Source organism: Notechis scutatus, chromosome 1, assembly GCF_049901735.1.
Source record: "Notechis scutatus isolate UNSWTSFEM ecotype Mainland chromosome 1, rNotScu1.2, whole genome shotgun sequence".
NCBI classification, from domain to species: Eukaryota; Metazoa; Chordata; class Lepidosauria; order Squamata; family Elapidae; genus Notechis; species Notechis scutatus.
Genome location: NC_142009.1, coordinates 277,854,331 through 277,876,477, shown reverse-complemented (window position 1 = coordinate 277,876,477; position 22,147 = coordinate 277,854,331). Strand labels below are relative to the sequence as shown.

At 35.2% G+C, this 22,147-nt stretch overlaps 1 protein-coding gene across 5 annotated transcripts in view; it reads right to left on the bottom strand.

Moving 5' to 3' along the window:
* Positions 1–313: 313 nt before the first annotated feature.
* Positions 314–22,147, bottom strand: part of RMDN3 (regulator of microtubule dynamics 3) — a 30,731-nt gene continuing 8,897 nt past the window's right edge. For all 5 annotated transcript variants that reach the window (XM_087951696.1, XM_087951697.1, XM_026664576.2 and 2 more), the window contains 8 exons: positions 21,911–22,013; positions 21,224–21,284; positions 14,744–14,819; positions 13,996–14,073; positions 12,217–12,315; positions 9,856–9,909; positions 6,034–6,114; positions 314–4,297 (listed from right to left, as the gene is read on the bottom strand). In XM_087951696.1, coding sequence (XP_087807822.1) covers positions 4,208–4,297; positions 6,034–6,114; positions 9,856–9,909; positions 12,217–12,315; positions 13,996–14,073; positions 14,744–14,819; positions 21,224–21,284; positions 21,911–22,013 — 642 coding nt within the window. In that variant the 3' untranslated portion in view covers positions 314–4,207. The remainder of the gene's footprint in view (positions 4,298–6,033; positions 6,115–9,855; positions 9,910–12,216; positions 12,316–13,995; positions 14,074–14,743; positions 14,820–21,223; positions 21,285–21,910; positions 22,014–22,147) is intronic.

Below are 22,147 nucleotides of genomic sequence, written 5' to 3'. Positions count from 1 at the left end.
AATACATCTTTAGAGGAAAGGCTGTTGGAGTCTTAACTACATAGAGAAAGCAATCAGTGGGCAATATTCTGCCTACAACAGGGGTGTTAAACTCACGGCATCACGTCACGTGATGTATTGCGACTTCTTCCCCTTCATTAAACCTGGGGTGGAGATGGCCAGTGCATGATGCATCTGGCCCACAGGCCGCAAGTTTGACAGCCCAGCCAACAACTACTGTTGAATTTAGTCGTTCCAAATGTCTTAATCAAAAATATCATCCATTCATTGTTGACTAGATCTAGAAGTTGACACTTATAAAGAAGACTGATACTTTTAATTTCTTAATTCTTTATTCTTTGTGACAGTTACTTTAGAATCCATCCCACATTAATTTGGTTGTATGCAATGTTAAAATATGTGTAAGGCAGTCCAAGACTATCATATAACACAAATGCTTTCACACATTTGTAAATTAATAATGTCAACAAATATGAAATCATTCAAGGTCCTAATTCAGAAGAATTCATATGGAATGTGAAAATGAGGCAAAACCAGCAAAGTATACTTTAGTGCAGTGCAAACCCCTATATATTAACTCAGTGGGAAGTCTGAGTCTACACATGGATAATAGGATATAGCACCGCAGCAATCTAGTTGGTTTTTTTTTCATTTTTTATAAATTCTTTTTAGTCTTTTCTAAAAAGTACTCAAAGGCAACACTTTTGGTCATTAGCTAAATTCTCAAATTTTTATACTTAAAATGTAAACTGTATTTCCATGAATTAGAAAAGCAACCACAATTCATCCATTGTTTTGATTCCAATAAGAACTAACCTGGGAATGTTTGACTGCCTTAATAAAGACAAAACGTAACTCAGAGACTGCAGAACAAAGAAAATCTATATGAAAATTTTTAAGGTGAAATCAGGAATTCTTTAGTTCTAGTCTGCAGCCTGCAGCTAGTCCTGGAATCTTTTGGCTTAAAGGCAAAGATAGCCAATAATGATTTCTGAGGATTGAGTCTGTTTATCAAACCAGGTTGTAAGTCTCTGACCAATACAACATTATTTTTCTCTAAATGTTTGCCTGCTACATAAGGTTTTCACAGGCGCTTTGTCCCAAATCATGACTTGAGACAATGTCATATTAATGTTGATAATGAGCCTGGTTCTAAAATGGTATTAAAATAGGCAGCTGATGCTTTGATTAGTTGACATAAAATATTTACACAACTTGCAAATCCATTAATTTTCAGTGCACAAACATGTACCAGTAGACTGGTCAACTTCTTACGAATGTTCTGCATGTTCACTTTGGCTACAATCTTTAAAGCAGAGAAGGAACAATTACTTAACTGCAATCACAAACCAGTCAATTATATAAAACATCAACTTACACAATGAGATATAAATTCTCCTAAGTCAAAACAGAAAAAGCAGCTTTGGAAATTATGGAAGTGACGAAGTTACATTTCAAAACTCAATTCTAACAGAGAATAAAAAATGCTAAATAAATGCAGAGTTCTGAAATCAAATATTAACCAAGCTAGTTGACGTTGGCACAGGCTACTTCTTCTCTGCAAACAAGGCCACAGATTTCACAAGAGACTCTTCATATTGGTGTTCCTTAATCTCAGAGACTTTGTGGACTTCAACTGCCAGAATTCCCCAGGCACCATGTTGGGCTGGGGAATTCTAGAAATACCTTTTAAAACTTCCAAGGTGGAGAAACATTGCTTCAGATGAACAGGTGACTGCTTCAATCAGAATAAAATTTCTGCATCAAATTTGCTTCTGCACATTTTGAACCTAATACTGAAATTATTTGCATGAAAAAGCAAGAGAGTATAGGTATTTTTCTTTGCCCTTAGAACATGCCACCCATTTAATGTTGTAAGACTTCAAACTGAATATACTCTACACCTCACTGTAATATAAAACAAGGTACAAAAACATGGTATGTTCCACAAGGAATTTCTCTTCCACCCAACAAAATGAGGAAATCAACAATAGCTTGCTATATAGAAGCCTGCATGGGAAATGAAACTGGGGGAGTTTGGTCTCACATTACCAGAGTAAAATATTAACAGTGCTAGTAAATATGTATTTTTAAAATATGAATTATTACATTAAGGATTCATATGTCTAATAAAAATATTTCTATATTTTACTTCTTCAGTTTAACTTTGGGAGCTCCACTAAACAATGTATAGATTGTTATTGAAGATATGTAAGGAAGTCCACTCGCTAAGAAGCTAGTAGCATATATTTTTAGCACCTGGTCCTATAAACATTATACACTACTCCCTCTGCAAAAATGTTTGTAAGATTTTATAATCTTAGCAGCATCACATTTCTTTGTAATCTAAATGAAACTTGGGCTTTACATTGTTGGTTTGGAAGCATAAAACACTTCAAGATAGGTTCTAGATGTTTTTGGTTACAAACTGAAGAAACATTATTTTGGACTGAAATATTGCTTTTTGTTCCACATTATTTTGTAAAATTAAAAAAGCAATATAAGAGCAATGAAATATCCATCTTTATGAGAAGGGATCAAATTCTTGCAAGTTGCTTCTGATCTTATTGTACAGAAATGTCCAACATGGCAGTGTATTAAACCTCACTGTAATAATATAGCTATCGTTATTATGAAATGATGGTTTCAAAAATATCTGCCAAAAATCAAAGTACACATAGAAAACAGTTACACTGAATTCTGGAAAAGTGTTTGGTTTACAACAAGTGGAAACTCACTGGTTATTTCATTCCATCTCATATTCACTGATGTTATCTATGTAACATATATCTCTGATACAATTCAGCTTATTAGCCTATAGAATCTCTTCATATATATGTGGTCCCTCTCTTTTAAATATTTTTTTCAATATAATTTTCTTTCCATGCTATACACTGAAATAGACATATGATTCCCAGAATTGCAGAGAATGTACTTTCTCTGCAATCCCGGGGGGGAAATGCATTGCTATGTATTTTTTAAGCCCTGCAATTGAAGCAAATTCTTTTTTGTGTTGTGCTTAACAGCGTTTAATTGTTCTTTCTGGCAGTAATGTTATTTCTTTCAAAAAATATTTAAGAACTAGGAGGACGTCTCTGGACATGCTGCAGATGGGCGCTCTGTGCTATTCCAAGAAAGGACAGCACTCCAGGCCCCATCCTTTACCCTGCCAACTAGTAAACAAACATTAAAAAAGTATTTGAACATAAAAAGATTAATAGGTTTGCACTTTAAGTGAATATTTTCCATTATTTGTTATGATGGATAATAACTCTAATTTCCTGAATAGTAACCTAATTTACTTTGCATTCTTACGTTTATAATATTAAACCACACCTAAATTTGCATTTTATAAATCACATGGAACAGCGTTGGTAGATTTTACTATGTCTCTCCCTCAACTTTTCAAATATTTGTGTCATATGCCACATATATTCTTATCCATAAAACCAACAAACATCTTAAATAAATAGCAAACATAGGAATTAATATATTATTCAGCAAAGATAATCAATTTTCCCAAAAGGCCATGATCTATTGGTTCATCCCCCATGAGATGCAACTCAGGCAATATATTAACAATTTTTCCTGATATTTCTTTAGGTTGAAACAATCACTGAAGAAACTCAGAGCTGTGATACTAGGAGAAGGGGAAAAAATAAAAGATTTCCCGCGCTATTTTTTTTTTCTTAAGTCAGTGGCATTCCAAACTACTCTTTGCTCTCTAAGAGCAAAATATAGTATAAGCACCCAGCAGATGTTTCAAATGACATGAACAAAGCACTTAAGAGCCCCTATAAGGAGTAATTTGATCAAAAATAAAAACAAGTGACAGGGATGCTATATTGCTATAAACAATTCTACATGTTTTATGATGCTATCTCAATTTCCTCAGAAATTGTTGAAAAAAATGTATGTAGTGGACATTTCTGGATGGGTATTACTCCAAAGGCAGCATGGAAATAATACTAATGGATTTGCCAGCATCTCTTCTACAAACAGGTAAACACAGGCGTTAATTAGGATTATCTTATTTTGTGATAAGGGAGGCAGCTGAATTACATTTCTTTAACTATTTGGTATTGCCGGCTACAATCTTGGACAAAGAAGTGGTGAAATAGTAGTTTCCTTTTCCCCCCCGCTGTGTGGTTTGTTTTGAAGCCTAGTGAGAACCATGGTGAGATTTTTTTTTATACTGGAATTTTCTTCACTGCTCATTGTAGGAGGGAGTATTTAAGATTCCTTCGTCAGCAGAAATTGCTTGCATCTCTTCCATTTCTCTGCTGCCTTCTGCATCCTGAAGAATGGGAGAGAAACATTCATGAATCAATGCTAGAAAGTCATTTATGATTAATTTTATGAGCCATACAGTCCTGAGGATTAGACTTCTTTCTCCAGCTTCCTAATTAAATACCAGGTAGAAAGAACAGGGTTTCCCAATCTAAGAACTGTATCTCCCTTGAGATGGTGCAGACAGAGTTCAGAGATGGGGAATATAACTTTTGATTGTTTGTTGCTGATCAACGAAGTTTCATTGTTCATTTATGTTCATGTTTGGAGTTTTTAGAGAAGGTGCGTGCATCAAACTTACATTAAAGGGAAGAGTGATGGCAGATGATTTAGGAACTTTGATGTAGACGAATCCTGAATAGCTGAATTCTATTTCTTTCTTAATCTTTTACGTAATGCAAGAGGAAAAGCCTTTTGGCCATTGACTTTATCTAGTCTAAACTTTAGATCTTGCAAATTGATTAATTTAAGAAATCTTCAAAAATGTAGCACATCACATATGAGGAAATACTAATTCCAATAATTATTTTATTTGGTATCTATCAAATTCAGATTTTTTTTGTTTTCATGATAACAATTTACAAAATGCACAGCAGTTTTCTTATTATATGTTCAGTCTTTATCTTTTTTTTTAAATACATGTGTACAGATAGTCCTTGCTTAATGACCAGTTGTTTAACGACCAAAGTTACAAAGTTACCTCAGAAAGACTGCTTCACAGCTTGTGAAACACTTCTGAAAGTCGCAAAATCTCACACTAGCGCATCCACAGTCACATGATTTCGAACGGGGTGCTTGGCAGCTTGTTCACACTGTTGCCAAATTCCCTCCAATTGCCATTTGCAATCTTCTCTTTTGGCCTCCCTAGAAAGTTGGTGGGGAAACTGGCAGGAAAGGTTGTGAGCTCCCGCCACTTGCCAAGAGGACTCCCTCTGGTTTCAGAGAGCTGGCTGAAAGAGCTTCCTGCCAATCCTCAGCAGAAATACAAACAGGCATGGAGCTTAAAATCTTCCTCTCCCCGCCTCCGCAGAGCTTTCCACAGATGCAGGGAGAGAAGGATCTCAAGCGTTACCCAGACACTTCAGGGAAAGCTGATCGAGATGGAAAAGACAAGAATATCTACAGTAACATACAGTAGTCTAAGAAGAGCCAAACTTTGGAAATATTGCAGAAGTGACCGGATTGTTATAAGAGAAAAAAAAGACTAAAATGTCACCAGCTGTCCCAAGTAAGGCAGGGACAGACTAGAACTGAAAAGGGCAATTTATAATTCATGGAAGACCATCTCAGGGATGATAAGATTTTGTAGGGCCCCCTCTCTCCCACCTATGAAGAAAGACTGTCCACAAGGAGATAAATTTTGCTGACAGTGCTTTTAAGGCGGAAGTGAAAAAGTCCACTGCAGATATTCAGGAGAAATAAGAAATCTTTTCCTGAAAAATATTTCAGTTACAGCATCTCATTTGCCCTTTTTCCAGAAGAAAAATTTTCTTAGACCTAGAAGGTTTTGTTTTTCTCAGAGAGAGAGAGAGCAATAGGAAGAGAAAAAAACTACAATTAAAAAGAAAACATTCAGCCAAGTGGAGAATAGGGGAAGGACCTCCACTGACATGAAGTAATCAGGCCAAAGGGCGTAGTATTTTTCCTACGGTTTCCTTTCTTTTCTTTTCCTCACCCCCTCTCATCCCAGTGGATTGCTCTGTAAACCCTTAACTATTTTCAAAAACAGATTAAAACCGCTACCTCTTTTGTGATAACTGGCAACTCTGAAGCCAGAGTCAACCAATGAGCAGCTTTAGAATTATCCCCTAGTTCCTTGTAGCACTGTAAAAAAGAGGAAAAGAGAAAATCAAAACAACAGAATATTTTCCTTTTTTTGCAACTAATAAGAAACATGTTTGCTTGTTTCAAAAATTAACATTGTGCAAATGGAAGAATGGTAGCCTTTCCTGATCATTGCAGTACAGAGCAGTTAGGCAACGCCTTTATCTAATATACATTTTGCCTAGATACAGACCACTGAGTAAAATAAAGCAAGTTTGTTCAACCTTTAAACTTTAAAACTTGTGGACTTCAACTCCCAGAATTCCCCAGCCAGTTGGATAACCCTGAAATAAAGCATGCCCAGGGTAGTGTATTGACTTTCACAACAAGCCCAAGTTTGTCACAAAGAGGTTTAATTTTCAATCCTTTTTAGGGCCAGCTTTTCTTTATGAAACATGTCACTTCTTTATCCACATACTTTATTGCACAGATTCTGAAATAATGGATCATGACCCCCTGGGAAGATGCATAAAAACTGGGGTGGCGGAGTGAAGGTGATTGGCCATGTTTGTTGTGTGATTTCACTGCAATGGCATAGATAACACCAAAGCTCCCTTTGATGGCATTTGCAGCAACTGCTGCTGCTGCAGCCCTTAGTTCCACCTGCATGCTACCCAAGGCCATATGGGCCATATGGGACTGAGGCACTTTTGCCTAGTCTGAACTTCCCCTTCTTTTAAGGACACCTCTTCCTTGGCTTCTTCCTGAGGGAGGCATCAGGCTAGGTTTAGTCTGCAGTCCCATTTCAGGAAGCCTAAGAGTGCTGATCTCCCATCGGGAGGCACTGTTCTCATGTATTCCCAGCTGGGTCACTGCCACACCAGGCTCCCACTCTGCCTGGTAAATCAACAGCTGCCTTGTCCAGACAGAGCATAAACCATGTTAGGCATTCTGCTTTATTCACAGGCTAACACCGTCAACAATAAATACATTCATACAAATCTGATTCTTTTAGGAATCCTAACACTAAAAAGACTGAAACCCCCTGTTGCATTCACACACATAGATAAGCACATTTATCATACGTTTTTATAGAATAGAGACATTTTGAATTTCAGCCGAAGAAACAGAAGTTTTAAGAAAAGAGTGATGCTTCAGCAGTGACAGACTTGTTTGGATTGTAGCTTACAAGTTACATGTAGAAAAAAAAAATATCGAAAGCATCTTTCAGATTTATACGTGAGTCATACTTGAATTACAAGACCAGCCTTACGAAATGTTAATATTTGGGTTTATTATTTAGAAGTTTATACCTGAGAATTTCAGGAATGTGTCTACCAAGACATTTTTTAATTAAATGATAACTCCTTCAATAGGTTGAAGGGGGGGGGGGAAGAATTAAAAAGGGGTGGGAAAAAAGCTTGTTCGATGAAGAAACTACATTAAGATGTCTAGATGATAGACTCCTTGTTCGAAGAAATATACTAGTGTCATTCAGAATAAGTAATATTTTCCTGCAGATATTTTGTAAATATCTGACTAATTATATCCTGCAGATATTTTGTATATATCTGACTATTTATAAAGTGCTTCAAGATGCAATTCACATGCACCAACAGTCTACCACAACTCAGGGTGTATCTCTGCAGTTACCCTATAGGCATGTCTATACTGTATGCCTATAAGATAGGCATATAGATATTTATGAGACCTTACAGCCTGACGTCCTCGTTTACATGCCCCATTAAGTATATATAAAAAAGGGAGAATTCAATCTGATGAATTTTGTTGAGACCATATTTACTATCTGCTTGTAGCATACCATCAATGGCTACAGAAGAATGTGATTAATAATACACTGTTAAAAAGATTATATTTGTTGTAATTCACCTCAAAGCTATAAAATACAAACCATAAATGCCTTCCTGAACAGGTACATTCTACTGTACAGCATAGAATATAACTATAGGCAAGTTCACTCTCCCTCAGCCCAACACACCTCAGATTTATTACTGTGGGAAAAACAGGAACGGGAACATTAAGCATGCTACCTTGAATTGTGACAAATAAAGGCAGGATATAACAACAGCAACAGCCCCATTGTGCTCAATGGGCCCTTATTCCCAATTAATTGCACACACCAATAGTGTTAATTAAATCCCACTTTAGATATTGGGTGTAACGTATACACTCCTGCTAATTGGATACTCTCCTGCTAACTGGATGAAACATGCAGTAAGTTGTCCCCATTTACTGAAGTCAATTAAAAACCAATTTTCTCCTTTGAATGAAACAGCCACGATAACTGCAATGTACATAGACTGTAGCTTTTGAAAAAAATAAAGTGTTATAACAAACAGAAAAATTATTGTAATCCCCGATTCAAATTAAAGATGATGCTAGAGCTTGGAACATAAGCCGCTCAAAATGTGACACCGCGAAGAAATGAAGTACAAAGGGTACTTATATGTTGATTTCTTTTCAATACTGAAAATAGATTGATTAACAGTATTCTTAAAATTAAAAATATATACCATATTTTTAGTCAATTTTTATTATAAAATAATTATTGCAGAAAATGTTGAAATTTGTACTGATTAGGATTTGAGGGCAGAATGATTTTACAAGAAACTGTTATTACTATAGGATAGAAGATATTCTCTCATATTCTCCTGGATTATTCTCTACATATACGAGATTATTCTCTCATACGTTATTTGGCTTTCATTTGTGTAAATTCAAACTGATTTTAAATTTTAACACTTCAAATTTTAACACTTGAAAAATAATGGTTCCATTTGTGTAACCAAGAATATTTCTCAAATCCTCTGTGCATATCAGTCATTTGTGACAAAAATACAAGCACCTTCTCAAATACATTTAATTCAATGAATTTCAACAAATATGAAAGTTTAAGAAATATGTTTATCTATTACTACTACATTTATTTTAATATGTCTCAACACTAAAATCACCTCAATCTTACATTAATGTTTTATATACTGATCATAGTCATCTTTTCCTTTTGGATACTTTAGGGGTTAGTTCCCTGAATATTTAGCTACTTGTAGAGATGGTCCTCACTTAACAACTGGGACTGACAATTCCATCATTAAGCAACATGATGAGACATCATGTTCCTCTGACAGATTCATGCCTTGACTTCTGCTATCGTCATTAAGCAAATTACTTGTGACTGTTAAGCAAGAAAGCAAAATTGTGATATATTTATATAGTTATAATCTTATTGCCAGCTTCTCCATTGACTCTGCTAGTCAGAAGCCAATTGTAAAGAACACAAATGATGATCATGTGACTCTGGGATGTTGCCAACAGTCATAAAAGCCCACTAGTTGCAAAATGGCCAAATCTTTATCATGTAACTGCAGGGATATTGCAACAGTTGTAAGTCTGAGGACCAGTCATAAACATTTTTTCAGTGCCCAGTCGTAACTCTGAATAATTTCTAAACAGAGCAGTCAATAATTGAGCTTTACCTATATTTAAGCAATTTGCATTTGATAGTTATTTTCCATGCCATAGAAATTACAGCTGTACACCATTTGGACAAAGTTTGCATGAAATAGGTTTCAAGTTTAATTTTTAACAGGTCAGTTTAAACAGATATTCAGTAGTATGATTTAAAAATACCTGATATTATTACACAGCCAGAAATAATGTGAATAATGAACCAATGGCTTGGTGATAATCCTAGTGAAGTAAGTTTGTTGAGTATAAGGTTGTCTGATGCATTTAAAGTGGATGCACATCAACACATTACTAGACACACACATCACCTACCTTGGCAATATATATTCTTCCCACTTTTGAAAAACCAGAGTTTAGGTCTTCAGCCTATAAGACAGGCAAAAAGAAAATAAAAAGAGTCAAAATCATCACTAAAATATGTTAAAACTTTCGATATACAGCTCTTCTTATTTAATTCCCTTTTCCTATATATAGAATGCAAAGTCTGAATAGTATGATACCGTTTCAGGAGTGGAAATCATGTAGGCCTATTGTAGTAGAAAAGAAAGATCTTGTAAACTTTCATTTGTGTCATACCAATTTTGAAGCCAGAACTCTATCTGCCAAAACCATATCATTATAGAGACACAAATGAGCAACATACCAGCTGATGTGCACAGAAATACATTATTTGCTATGGACTTCCATAGGAAGAATGTAGAATTAGCACATTGGCAAGTGAGCGGAGAAAACTACTACGGTAAACACAGAAAAAATGGCAAGCAGACCAACCTCTCCAGATAAGGAAAGGATGGGAGATTACCCACATATGCACCAGATGGCTGCCCCTCATGAGGAAACCTCAGGAGTGCTGGGAGATGAAGAGATTAGCCATCATGCAGCAGAGCCTTTTAAAGTGGGCTCCGCATTTGCTAACCTCTCTTCCTAAATACTTTTGGAAATTACTGGTTTAATTATCTTAAGGCTAACAAAGATCTTTAAAATGAGTTTGAAAAACCACCTGTTGAATTTTCCTTCATTCTTGAATAAAAGAAAAAATAACCATAAGCTTAATAATTTATAGACTTGGAAATAAATGGCAAAAAAATAATAAGATTTTGATCTAATAAAGTTATAAACAAAATAGAGACTAGACAAATTTGGACTATTTGGATTTTCACTATAAGATCTTAAAAATAATTATATAAATAAATAGCTTTTCATGTGAACTAAATTGTTTTGTCTATTCTAAATCATCTCAGAAATTTCTCCCTAGAGGGGACTTAAAGATTCCAAGCAGAAAAGGGGGGGGGGGGGGGGAGAACCAATCTTGCTGTTGATTTTTGGTTAGTGCTAGAATCTTTAAAAATAACACAAAACATTATGACATTTGAAATACTCCAGGATTTGGTTTGTCTGACCAAGGCTAAAATAAGACATGTTTCTATAAATCTCTAGTAACCCACTATAGATATTTTGCTGACACCAGGAATAGGTTATGGGAAGAAGAAACATTTGTTTGCAACCTTTCAGGGGCTGAAGTGTTATTTGTTTATACTTGTGATGAAAATTAGAAGTCACCTTTTAAAAATATGTATTTTTCTCCTTTTCCTTTCCTTGCATATGTTATTCTTTATTTTTTTCTGAATTTAGTCAGAAATGTGCTTTTTTACAATTAGTTTTGTATGTTTGTTTTACTATTGTAATCAATAAATAAAAGAAATATACTACACACTGCTTGCATATTTTTGCTATATATTAATTGCATGGTACATTAATTTAAATGTGTATAAGTATCAATGGGCTAACACTGCCAAACCCTACAAATTTAAGGTCCCCTGTGTCCTGTCTATGATGTATAACTTTAATAATCAAACAAAACATGTTACAGAAAAGAAAAGAAAAATGAAAGGAGACCTAGGATAAATAATGGGCTTTAAGAAATGAGCCCAGGAAAGCAGAGGAATGCAAAAAGATAAGCCAGAAAACATTTCAAGCAATAGACAACAGAGAAGAAAAAGAAACTCAGAAAGGAAGAGCAATAACCGTAACAGAGGCCCTTGTAGTCTACCCAGAAAGAATATATAAGACTCCAGAGATGGTTGTAAGTAAATAAGGAGTGATACATCAAGCAATGTAGCAAATTATAGTCAGCTAGATTTTTGGCAATGTCATTAAAAAAGAAAGAATGACAATCTACATAAAATATAAACATGAATCCATTCATCCACTCATAAAATATAAAAATGAATCAACTCAATCCACATATTAACTAATTTGTAATATCATCTACATTATCTACAACACCTACAATTTAAGAACTTTGACTGAATTAGTGTGAGTACCTTGAAAATAAAAAATAAGGGATAGAAGAAAAATATTACAAGAGTTGGCTTTTTTAAGCCTTTCATTAGGCCTTACTGAAAACTAGAACAAAATATTTCAACTTGTCAATATGTCATAATATGAAATACCTTAAGTTAAAGCTATGTACAATCAAGTTATTTACACAAGAACATAGTGTCATACCTTATCTTACTTTTGTTCACATAAGCCTGGCACACACATATAATGAGCCAATGATTGTCACTGGCATATAATGACAATGTCCAACTTTAGTATGGTACCTTTTACTTAAGGCTTCTGCAAAACTATTGTAACTAATCAGTTTGAGTTTTTGTTCAGCCTAAATACCTTTAAGAAGTTTTGCAGTGCATCTTCGACAGTGGCTAAGGGAGGTTCTTCATATAAAGCAGAAGCAGTTTTCCTTTCCAGCCATCCCAAATGAGCAACCTACAGAAAAACAATTAAGCAAATTTCATAAAACTTGGCAAGCAAACTGGTTCACTTTTATTTAGCAGAGGGTTCCTCATGAAATCAATGAACACAATTTGCATATTTTTTTAATCATCAAAAAATTCTAAAGGTGATGACAAGTTTATTGGGAAGTATGCCAGCACATTTAACAAAGTGTTCAAAGTATTTCTTCAAGTCATATATTTCTTTAAATGTATAGCAGTAGACACCTATGTCTCAATACTTAACAAGTACTGCCACATGTGTAAGAATGGATGGGGCCACTACTTCCTCCTGCTAACAATCCTTTGTTCAAGAGGTTAAATATCAAGACTACCCTTCCTTCTGTAACATATTATAAAGGAAATATGTGGGGAATATATGCTCCTTTTAATCAAGGTTAAAGACATACTGAATTTTTGCTTTTTATATACATGTCCAGAACTGAAAATGACAGTAGTTATTTTTATTTTTTATTCCATTGAACAATATAAAGATGATATATGCTTTAATGTAATAAATGCCATATTTATTTGCAATAAAAGGGCAAAAGAAAAATGCATGTAAAGGATTTTACAAATACACTGTATGCAAAAGCCCTGGAGTTCTCGGCAGGATCCTAATCATATCCATATGTTCTCAAAAGACAGGAGGTGATTGTCTTTATGGAGCAAAAAGTCGTAAAGGAAAAAGTCGTAAAGAGTATTTTAAAAACTTTTTCAATGATCAAAAGATTGAAACTCAAAACTGTCTAGGATTTTTGCTTTGTCGTCACTTGACTTGCTTCCATCAAATATTGTTTTACTCTTTTTGCATTTAATTGGCAAAAAGAAAATAAATTATACTAAAAAAGTAATCGATTATCAGAAATATTGCTAATTCAAATAATACATAGGAATAAAAAGTATTACAAAACCATCCACAGTGGCCAAAAACCCTCCACCCAACTTTCACAAATATTTTTTTAATTCTTAAACATGGCAAATAAGAACTACTAAAATGTTTATCTGCTTATGGCCTGCATCAATTTCAACACACATAATACAAAAAATTCCAGAATATGAATTTGGCTCTTAAACTGGTTAAAGTCAGCAAACTTTAAATCATGTATCGTTACTAAGTGAAGCCTGTTTTTGTCAACAATTAAGATTTTATTTAAAAAAAATTAAGTGACTTAGACATTTTTGGAACCCTGAACATTGACAAATTAGGAGACAAGTGTGTGTTGTCTCATCATCATGAAGCATTGAACATTCATGCTGCACATTGCAAAGGCTGCAATTTAACTTTTCTTAAACTGTTTGCTATGTTGCATCACTTCAGTGTTGCATCACATGGCCAATTACAAGATAAAGAAGATTTTTTAAAAAGACACTACATGATGGTTTTTCCTTTATATGTCAGAACTAGGTTGCATAGTTTCTGACACTGACGCACTATCAGTACAGATCTACCCATATCTATAGCATGGCAAATTCAAATCATTGAACCAGTCAATGAAGCTAAGCATTTCTCTGATAATTCTATCAGTAGCTAACAATTGATGACCAATTCCAGACTTTTAAATACAAAACTTCTCTAAGGCATTCAATCTTTTATTTTCTGCATGCAGGCAAAATTATTTAGTAAGATGGCTCAGGATTTTTTAAAAAAACCACAGCGATGAAAATAATCTACCTGGTAACACCACCGGCCTAGGAGATAATAAGACATGGGATCATCTGGTTTCAGAGCAATGGCTTCATCTATATGTTTCTAAAGAAAAAGCAAAACAAAATCACACAGGCAAAAGAGTTGTTTCATTTGCATTAAATTAGGAAATAACATTCAAAAGCTTAAATTCAGTACAAGCATTCAAGAATTTCATGCATAAGTAATTACTAAATTAAAGCAATTGTGCTAGAAAATATAGTACTATAGCACTTGCTAATACCCTAGTCTACACTGAAGATGAAATATAAACATCTTTCTCAATTGCCTTAAATTGTATTTTATCATCCTTTAGAGAAAGGAAGATATTTTCCGACTGCCAGGGAAGAAATGTTGGACTGAAAAAGGCTCCATGAATAATAGAGCTTAAGGCTATGACAGAATGAAGAGTTGCTAAGTACACTGGCTCTTTCTTCAATAATTTCTCTCCAAACTTGGGGCAAGAACAGGGTGGAATGGATGTCGGAGCTTTTTGGTGTAAATATTGACTACACTTGTAAATCAAAATAATCACATACATTAATTTTGCAAGTAAAGCATGGTTACAATCAATCAGTAATATTGGCAACATATTCTTATTCCACTCTTGGTGTCTTTCCTACAAGCCCCCCAAGCTTTGGTCAAAATGTACTCTTTCTTTCTTCCCTGAAGTAAAAAGTTCCTTGAATTATGCAGTAAAAAGCCCTTTGGATAAAAAAAAGGCAGTCCAACCTACCTTAAAGGCATGTCCGGCTTGAATGCGCTTTTGTATGCTTTCATGTTCTGAACACTGACCACACAGAATAGCATACCTAGTAATTACAACAAACTTCATCATTAGTACAGTTATGTTTTGTATTTATTTTTCTGGTATAGAGGTGAAGTACTTAATCTAAACCTAATATCCCCTCTACAGAAACAGAGACATTCTATCATTTTGGTGGAAAAATATAACAGAAAATGGATAGAAGTAGCTATATTACATACAACCTTCAATGTTTATTTATTTATATATTTATTAAATTTTTATGCCGCCCTGTATGATGACTCTGGGCAGCTTACAGGTTATAAAACAAATATAAAAATAATAACAATACTAAAACATTAAAACTACAGATTATAATTTTTAAAACTATACTGAAACCAGAACTAAGAGACTGGATGGGGATGAGATTTTTTTACTCTGTCAACTCCCTCCAGTGGTGAGTGGCCCCCTCAGAGCCCCAGGCCAACCGACAAAGCCACATTTTAATACCCTTCCAGAATGATTTTTGTCATTTCTTTTATATGAAAAAATAATCTCTATTTCTATAATCTCTATAATCACTAATACTTTTGATCAATGTGGCTGAAGGAAATATAAATGTCGTATCTGAAGGTAAAGTGACAATTGGTTCAACAAGGTAAGTCAACAGCATTCAGTTCAAATGGGGCAGTGCCAGAATAGACACTTACAATTAACCATTATTCCTTTTATAGTTGGACTGGAAGAAAAAATCTTCCCTTTTAATACTGACCTAACCCTAATCCCTTATAGCAACTAAATAACATTGAAAACCAAACTGAGACAAAAGGTCCGAAAATTCAAGAAATCATGTTAGATTTTAGCTCCTTTTGCAAGAACTCAAATATTTCTAAGCTGATGTAATAAAGATGATTAGAATAATACTGAAATTTAATACGGCCACTAAAAATAACCTTTTTACTAAATAGTTTAGAAAAGAGAATGCCAGGTGAACCCTACATGAACTCTTAGCACCTCCAAAACAATAGTTCGTTACTGTCACACTTGCTGTGGATCCAAGACAAGGAAAAGTCTATTCCCAATAATAATAGTCTGACAAATCTTACTATACAGCAATATGCCAAGACAATCACTCTTTACTGCAATTCACCGTGCGTGGAGATGCCCTTGAACACACCTGAAAACTTTAGTTGGTGCAGAATATGGCTGCAAAGGTACTCATTGCACACAGAGTATTGTCACATGAAATTGTAGAATATTGTTTGGATTGTCAAGAGGGAGGAGCTGCATTCCAGAGGAACAAGAAGCAGCTACATTTAGATAGTTTGGTTGGGAGGAAGAGGGCCAAGATAATCCTCCATACAAATTCTCAGGGTATACCTTTAAGGATAATAGTTAGCTTTAGTCTGGCAAGCTTTCTGTCTATAGGTGAAGAACAATAAAAGGAAGCTGCTTTGAAATCATTCAGCGTGTCTTTCTTGGTTTTTGGAGCCTGAAACATAACAACCTGGCTACTGACGCTGCAGTGGCTACCATTTTGTTTTTTCACGGCCATCACCTAAAAACTCCATATGGCTGGATATCTTAGAGACTGCCCATCCCAAGTAAATTCAGTCCACCCGATGTGTGGATGAAGAGACAGCTCTTGCCACTACTGAGACACAGAAGCAGACATTCTTGGAGATTGCAATACTTCCCTCATTTAGGAAAGCTTATCTCAGATGCTAGAATAGCTCACACATTCCAGAGAATGATTGAATACTGGCTATTTCCCAGAGACCTCTGAGATGAACAACTGAAACTTTGCGGCAGTGATGGCATTGCTATTTTACTGCTTTATGGTTTATTTTATTGTATTATTAGCTATAGTGCTTTATGAACTTATCTAAACATGTCTTAGCATTCTGGCATATGGTGCTTTGCCAATCATAAATACACAACTAAATAAATAAGCAAGAAGAATTGAACAGTATAAAGAGTAAGGGAAATAACACTGACAAAAATACACAAGAATTGTTAGCTAGACAAAGGAATGTGTGTGAAACATTATTTAAATCCTGGAAAAAAAAGTAAAGTTTGGAGGAAGTATAAGAAACAGAAATATGAAGCACAATTAGACTTGCAAGAGTCTGTAGCTAAAGCCAATCTCAAAGTGTAGTTCTGGTCTTCCTATGGAGCTGTTTCCTATTGAGCTATTTTCTGGTTTGATCCACCTAGTGTGACTGTCAACAGTGCTTCTTCAATAGCGGTAGTCCTGTAAGTATTTTCTACCTCAAAGCTACAATCTTAGATGTATTCAGGAGTAAGCCCAGTGAAACTCAGTCAGGTTCAACCGTAGGATCAGGCTGCGACTCACTTTTTCTTTCTTTTTCTATTCCTGCTTGAGGTACCAGGCCAAGCCAGGAAATCAGGGAGTGTCAAACAAAAGCAAAACCCATACTCTGCATAGCAACAGCAAGGAATATCTGGGACAACCAAATGAATCAGCCTCATGGGCTAACAAAGTCAATACCACACATTCTCCCACTGGTTCAGATAAAATTTCACTTCTTGAGAAATAAGCTGGAAAGATATTTAAAGTTTCATTAGTCTTGTCTTTCTTTCCTCCCCTGCTGCTATCCCACAGCATAAGACTGATGGTTCAGATCTTGGAGCAATGCCGTGTGTCTCCAAAGTGAACAGATTCTCATGAACTTTGGCCAGCTGAAAAAACAGAATCAGTCACCTAGGACTGTAAGGAGATACACAGTCTTGTCTAGAACAGACCTCATGGTGAACTATTTAGTTTGGTGGTTTTTTTTAACAAAACAGAATATTTACATTCCATTCATTTAGCCAACAGGTGGCTGGCTAACCACCTAGAAGTATTTAAAATAAAGCAAAATATTAAATTGCAAAATAAAATTATAGAAGTTCTTATTCGAATAAGACAAAGCAAGACTATTCAAATGCAGAATTAGCAACCCCCAAACCAGGTTTTGGCAGTTAAAGCAACATAATGCAAGTTAGAAGGCCATGAACAAATATAGCTGATCTTATCTGGCTACTTCTTAGCTAGCCAAAAATATATTAATCATGAGGATATTCCAAATTTAAATGACTGATTTTTAGTCTCTATTTTTATTCATTACCCATCTGAACAGCTCTCCAAAATGCACAAAATACTTTTCTAATGTGTACTGAGTACTATAAATCATTTTCTGAAGTAACTGGCTCAGTACACAGAGAAACCAAATTAGCTTTTATGACGCTTTTGGACTATAAGTCATAATTTATACAATTTTGAGATGTCCTCCCTTTTTGTTCCCATATTTAGTATCATATTTTTTAATTTTCCCCAGAAAATATAGTGCTCGAAGAATCAACAATTGAAAGTTATGGAAGATACACCTTGAGAACTTTTCCATTTGTGATTCAACCAGATTTCCAGAGTTAGAATAATAATAATTTGTTTTCATTCATGTCTAAAATTTGTTAATATTTTATTTCAGACTGTTAACATCTCAAGAGCTCCAAGGGTAGAAAAGTGGTTATACACTGGGTTTCAGCAAGAGATTCTTGTTTGGAACATAAAGAGAACACTGATTTTAAATAACCCTGGATTTTCATAGGAAAGCCAGTGCTGAGGACTATAGTTAGAAGCAGGAGGGCTTATCACTTGCTTCAGAAGATTGGAACTTTAACACCCAAAGCAGACCACAGAGTGACTGAACCTATGAAACTGCAACATCTGTTAGAGAAGGCTTATTTCTTTTACATTCTTTGTAAGTACATCACAGTAGGCTTTTGATCGTTGAAGATCAACAATGACACAAAGTCTGAAAATCTCAGCAGAACAACCCACTATAAAAATGGCACAGATAAAACAAATAAAACAGCAGTGAATAGAAGAACCCATTGGGGAAAAATCACAAAAGTTTCCAGCCCATTTACTTTGTTATGTTATTTATTTTTTCTCTGTCTCTCTGTATGACATTTCCTATGCAGGAACCAACACAGATGTCTATAGTCTGTCTGGAGGTTTTATCAGAATCATGAAACATGCATTGTGATGCAAGCTCTATCTTTTCTTATCTCACTCTTTTCATCGTCCACATTTCATCATCACATTTAATTGTTTTTCCATGAAGCCAGTCACTTTTTAATGCAGTGGACATTATAAAATGGAGTGACAAGCTTCAGATGAATGAGAAACATGGTTTTCCAACCTCCTTGTTTGTGTAGATGTGTCAAGGATAGTAATTTCTAAGCACCTACAAGGACACCAGAACCAACACCCAATTCCAACATGGAGCGCAGAATGACATAATGATTAAGAGTATAGGAAACCATAGGCAGAAGACCTTGTTTAAGGTGTGTTCTCATCCATCTTCCAGTGAATTGAATATGACTAAAAAGAGTAGGAAGAGCAAATGAATGATCGGCTATGGAAAAGGTACTACATGATGGACCCGTGGGATGCTATTTGTACTTCAGTAAGATGGTAAAAAACTGTCCTTAGCCAAAGTATCATGAGCTTAAACAGAAAAGTTTCTATCTATATATTAAAGTTCAGATGATGAAAAACAAGCAAGATGATTTTGAAATATGTCAACAGTAATAAAAACTGATAGCATAATCAGTTGTTACATCTGCATCTTCTTCTCTCAAGAGTTTATTAAAATCCCATAATGTTCTAGCTGAACTTCCAGTTCTTCTTAAAACATCAACATCCCCGGAATCAAAATCATCATCATCATCATCATCATCATCATCATCATCACTATCTAAACCAGTGGTGGTATTCTACCGTTTCGGCCTGGTTCTGACGTACCAGTAGTGCCGAAGATCAGCAGAGACCGAACCGGTTCTCTCTGAGGAGCTGCTGTTGGGCCCACCCGCCAGCCCAGGCTCCCATACTGGCCTTTATTCCCTGCTTTTGGAGCACAGCTGCTTTGCGTAGCATATCAGATTGCTATGTATCAGCTGCTGAAGCAACAGGGAGAGTGCATGATTGCAGGAGGTGAGTCGGAAAACCTCTGCACCTGCGCAAAGTGCGCGCCCACCAAGCCATGCCCACCAAACTGGTGGTAAACTATTTTGAAATGCACCACTGTACTAAACCTACACGTTGCCTTTCTCAGCAACTCTGAGCAGTTTACAGTTGTTAAAATATTTAAGAAAAATATTAATATATTTTAAATTCAAATTCACAAAAATATAAAGATATTATTTAGAAGCAATTCAGCCTTGGAAGGCTTAAAGTGCTGCAGTGTTTCTAAATAAACATCTCTATCCTTCTAAGACTCTAAAGCAATATATCCCCATACAAGAACTCCATTTAGCCTGAAGGCCAGTCTTCAGTCTTTTTGTACTGCAGACAGCTTTGTAAGCTTTCAGTAAATATTTTGAAAATAAAATGAATAACCTGATGTTGTTACATCTGCATTTTTTTTCTCAAGAGATTACTAAAATCCCATAATGTTCCAGCTGAACTTCCAACTCTTCTTAAAACATCTATTTCTGAAGCCAAAGCAAATATGCAACCTCCCATCTTGGTTTTTAAATCAGACAAGTTTTTAAGGAATGCAAAGGCTACAGACATCCTAACATAGAAAGGGAATTCTATTTTCTTTCTCTTGCTAGCTTTGAGAATTTACATATTGACAATTCAGCAAATTAGGCAACCGCTATGTATTTCAGAGTTGTCCCAGAGTTTTGACCCCTTTTGCATGTTTCTAAAGTATGTGATTAAACAGTATAACTAATATAGTGTCTTATATATAAATCAGGTACCAGACTTGTTTGAAGACACATTTTTCATGCGTTACACTGCCAAAAAGGAACATTGCCTTTAGAAATAATATCTGGTACAGGTAGTTCTTGTTTACTGACAATTGGGATCAGCAACTTCAATCACTAAATGACCTGGTTTAATTTTTCTTCACCTTTCCTTACTCTCACTCCTCCGTCCTCTGGAAAGCTCACTTGGATACTGGGATAATCAGTAAGAGGGGAATTAATGTATTAATATTACATTCACTGAAGAAGAAGCAGGAATTACAACAGAGTAAGCAGGCACACAATGGGGAATACTAAAGTAATGTGTGACTCCGAGCCCAAAGTTGCAAATGGAGATCATGTGATTCTGGGGCTTACGATTGGTTGCCAGTGCCCAGATCGCAATCACATGACTGTAAGGATGCTGGGATGGCCAGAACTGAGGACTGAGTAACCATCATTTATTCAATGCCAGTGTAACTTCAAATGGTCCCTGATTGAATGGTTGTAGGTAGAGGACTATCAGTAATAATAATCAGGACTATCAGTGAACTCACTCTCCTGCCAAATGAACAAATATTCACTGGAGGAGGGTAATTTCATCTTGCATAATTTAGACTCTTGATCTGGGCAGCTTTCCTGTTAAAGGGTGTGTTTTTTTCTAAATAACTTTTCTCTTCCCTTATCTATATAAAGTAAATAATTACATACCATTGGTGACAGTCAGCATTTTGATCTCCTAATTGCAGAGCCATTTCGGCCTCTTCTTTGCCTGCAAATATAACCCAATTTTTCCATTTTTGTCAAAGGAAGATTTAACACTATATGAAATCTTACATATTTATTATCTAATGCTGGGGGTGGGGGTGTCATATAAAATGCCTAAAAATCTGTACGTTTTGCAATGTGCTACTTTAGCAAATACTATCTACCATATAAGAATTTAACTATCATTATAACTGTCAAAGCCATATCAAAGCCAATCAAAGCTGGAATTTTGATTTAAGTATAAAATATATACAATTTCTAATATAAGAAACAATTGGCCAATTACTGGAGGAGACAGCATAAGAGGCAAAGGTAGCTGGATGACTATGAGATAATTGTATGTTCAGAAATCTGAAAAGCTGCCTACAGATCGGCCAAAAATCAGAAGTGTGAGCTAGCACAAATATACAATATATTTGAGTAAAGATAACAGCAGCATTGTGAAGCAATATTGTTTTCTGTTCATCTGAACTCTTTTCAATCTACCCATTTTTAAGGTTATTGTTTTTGTAACAACATGAATAAATTTCAGTAAAATGTTATTTCCAGAAAATGTTTTCCAGATTAGGTGAATAACTGTCTCGTTGAATTTAACTGGTAAAAAAAAAATCCATTAAAGTTTCTTCTTACCGTCACATGCATATGATTTCTTCTCCTCTATGTCTTCGGTGATCTCATACATATCACTGTAAGCTCGGGCCAGACGCCAAAGGAAATCCTGCTTGTCACTATACTGTATAGACAGAATGAATACCAATTTGTATGTTTGCATTTCATTTATTCTAGATTAAGGTAAATGGCACTTATACCATATAGCACATTGTTTCAGGGCTAAATTATGCTTGCAAAGATTTGCATTAAAAGATA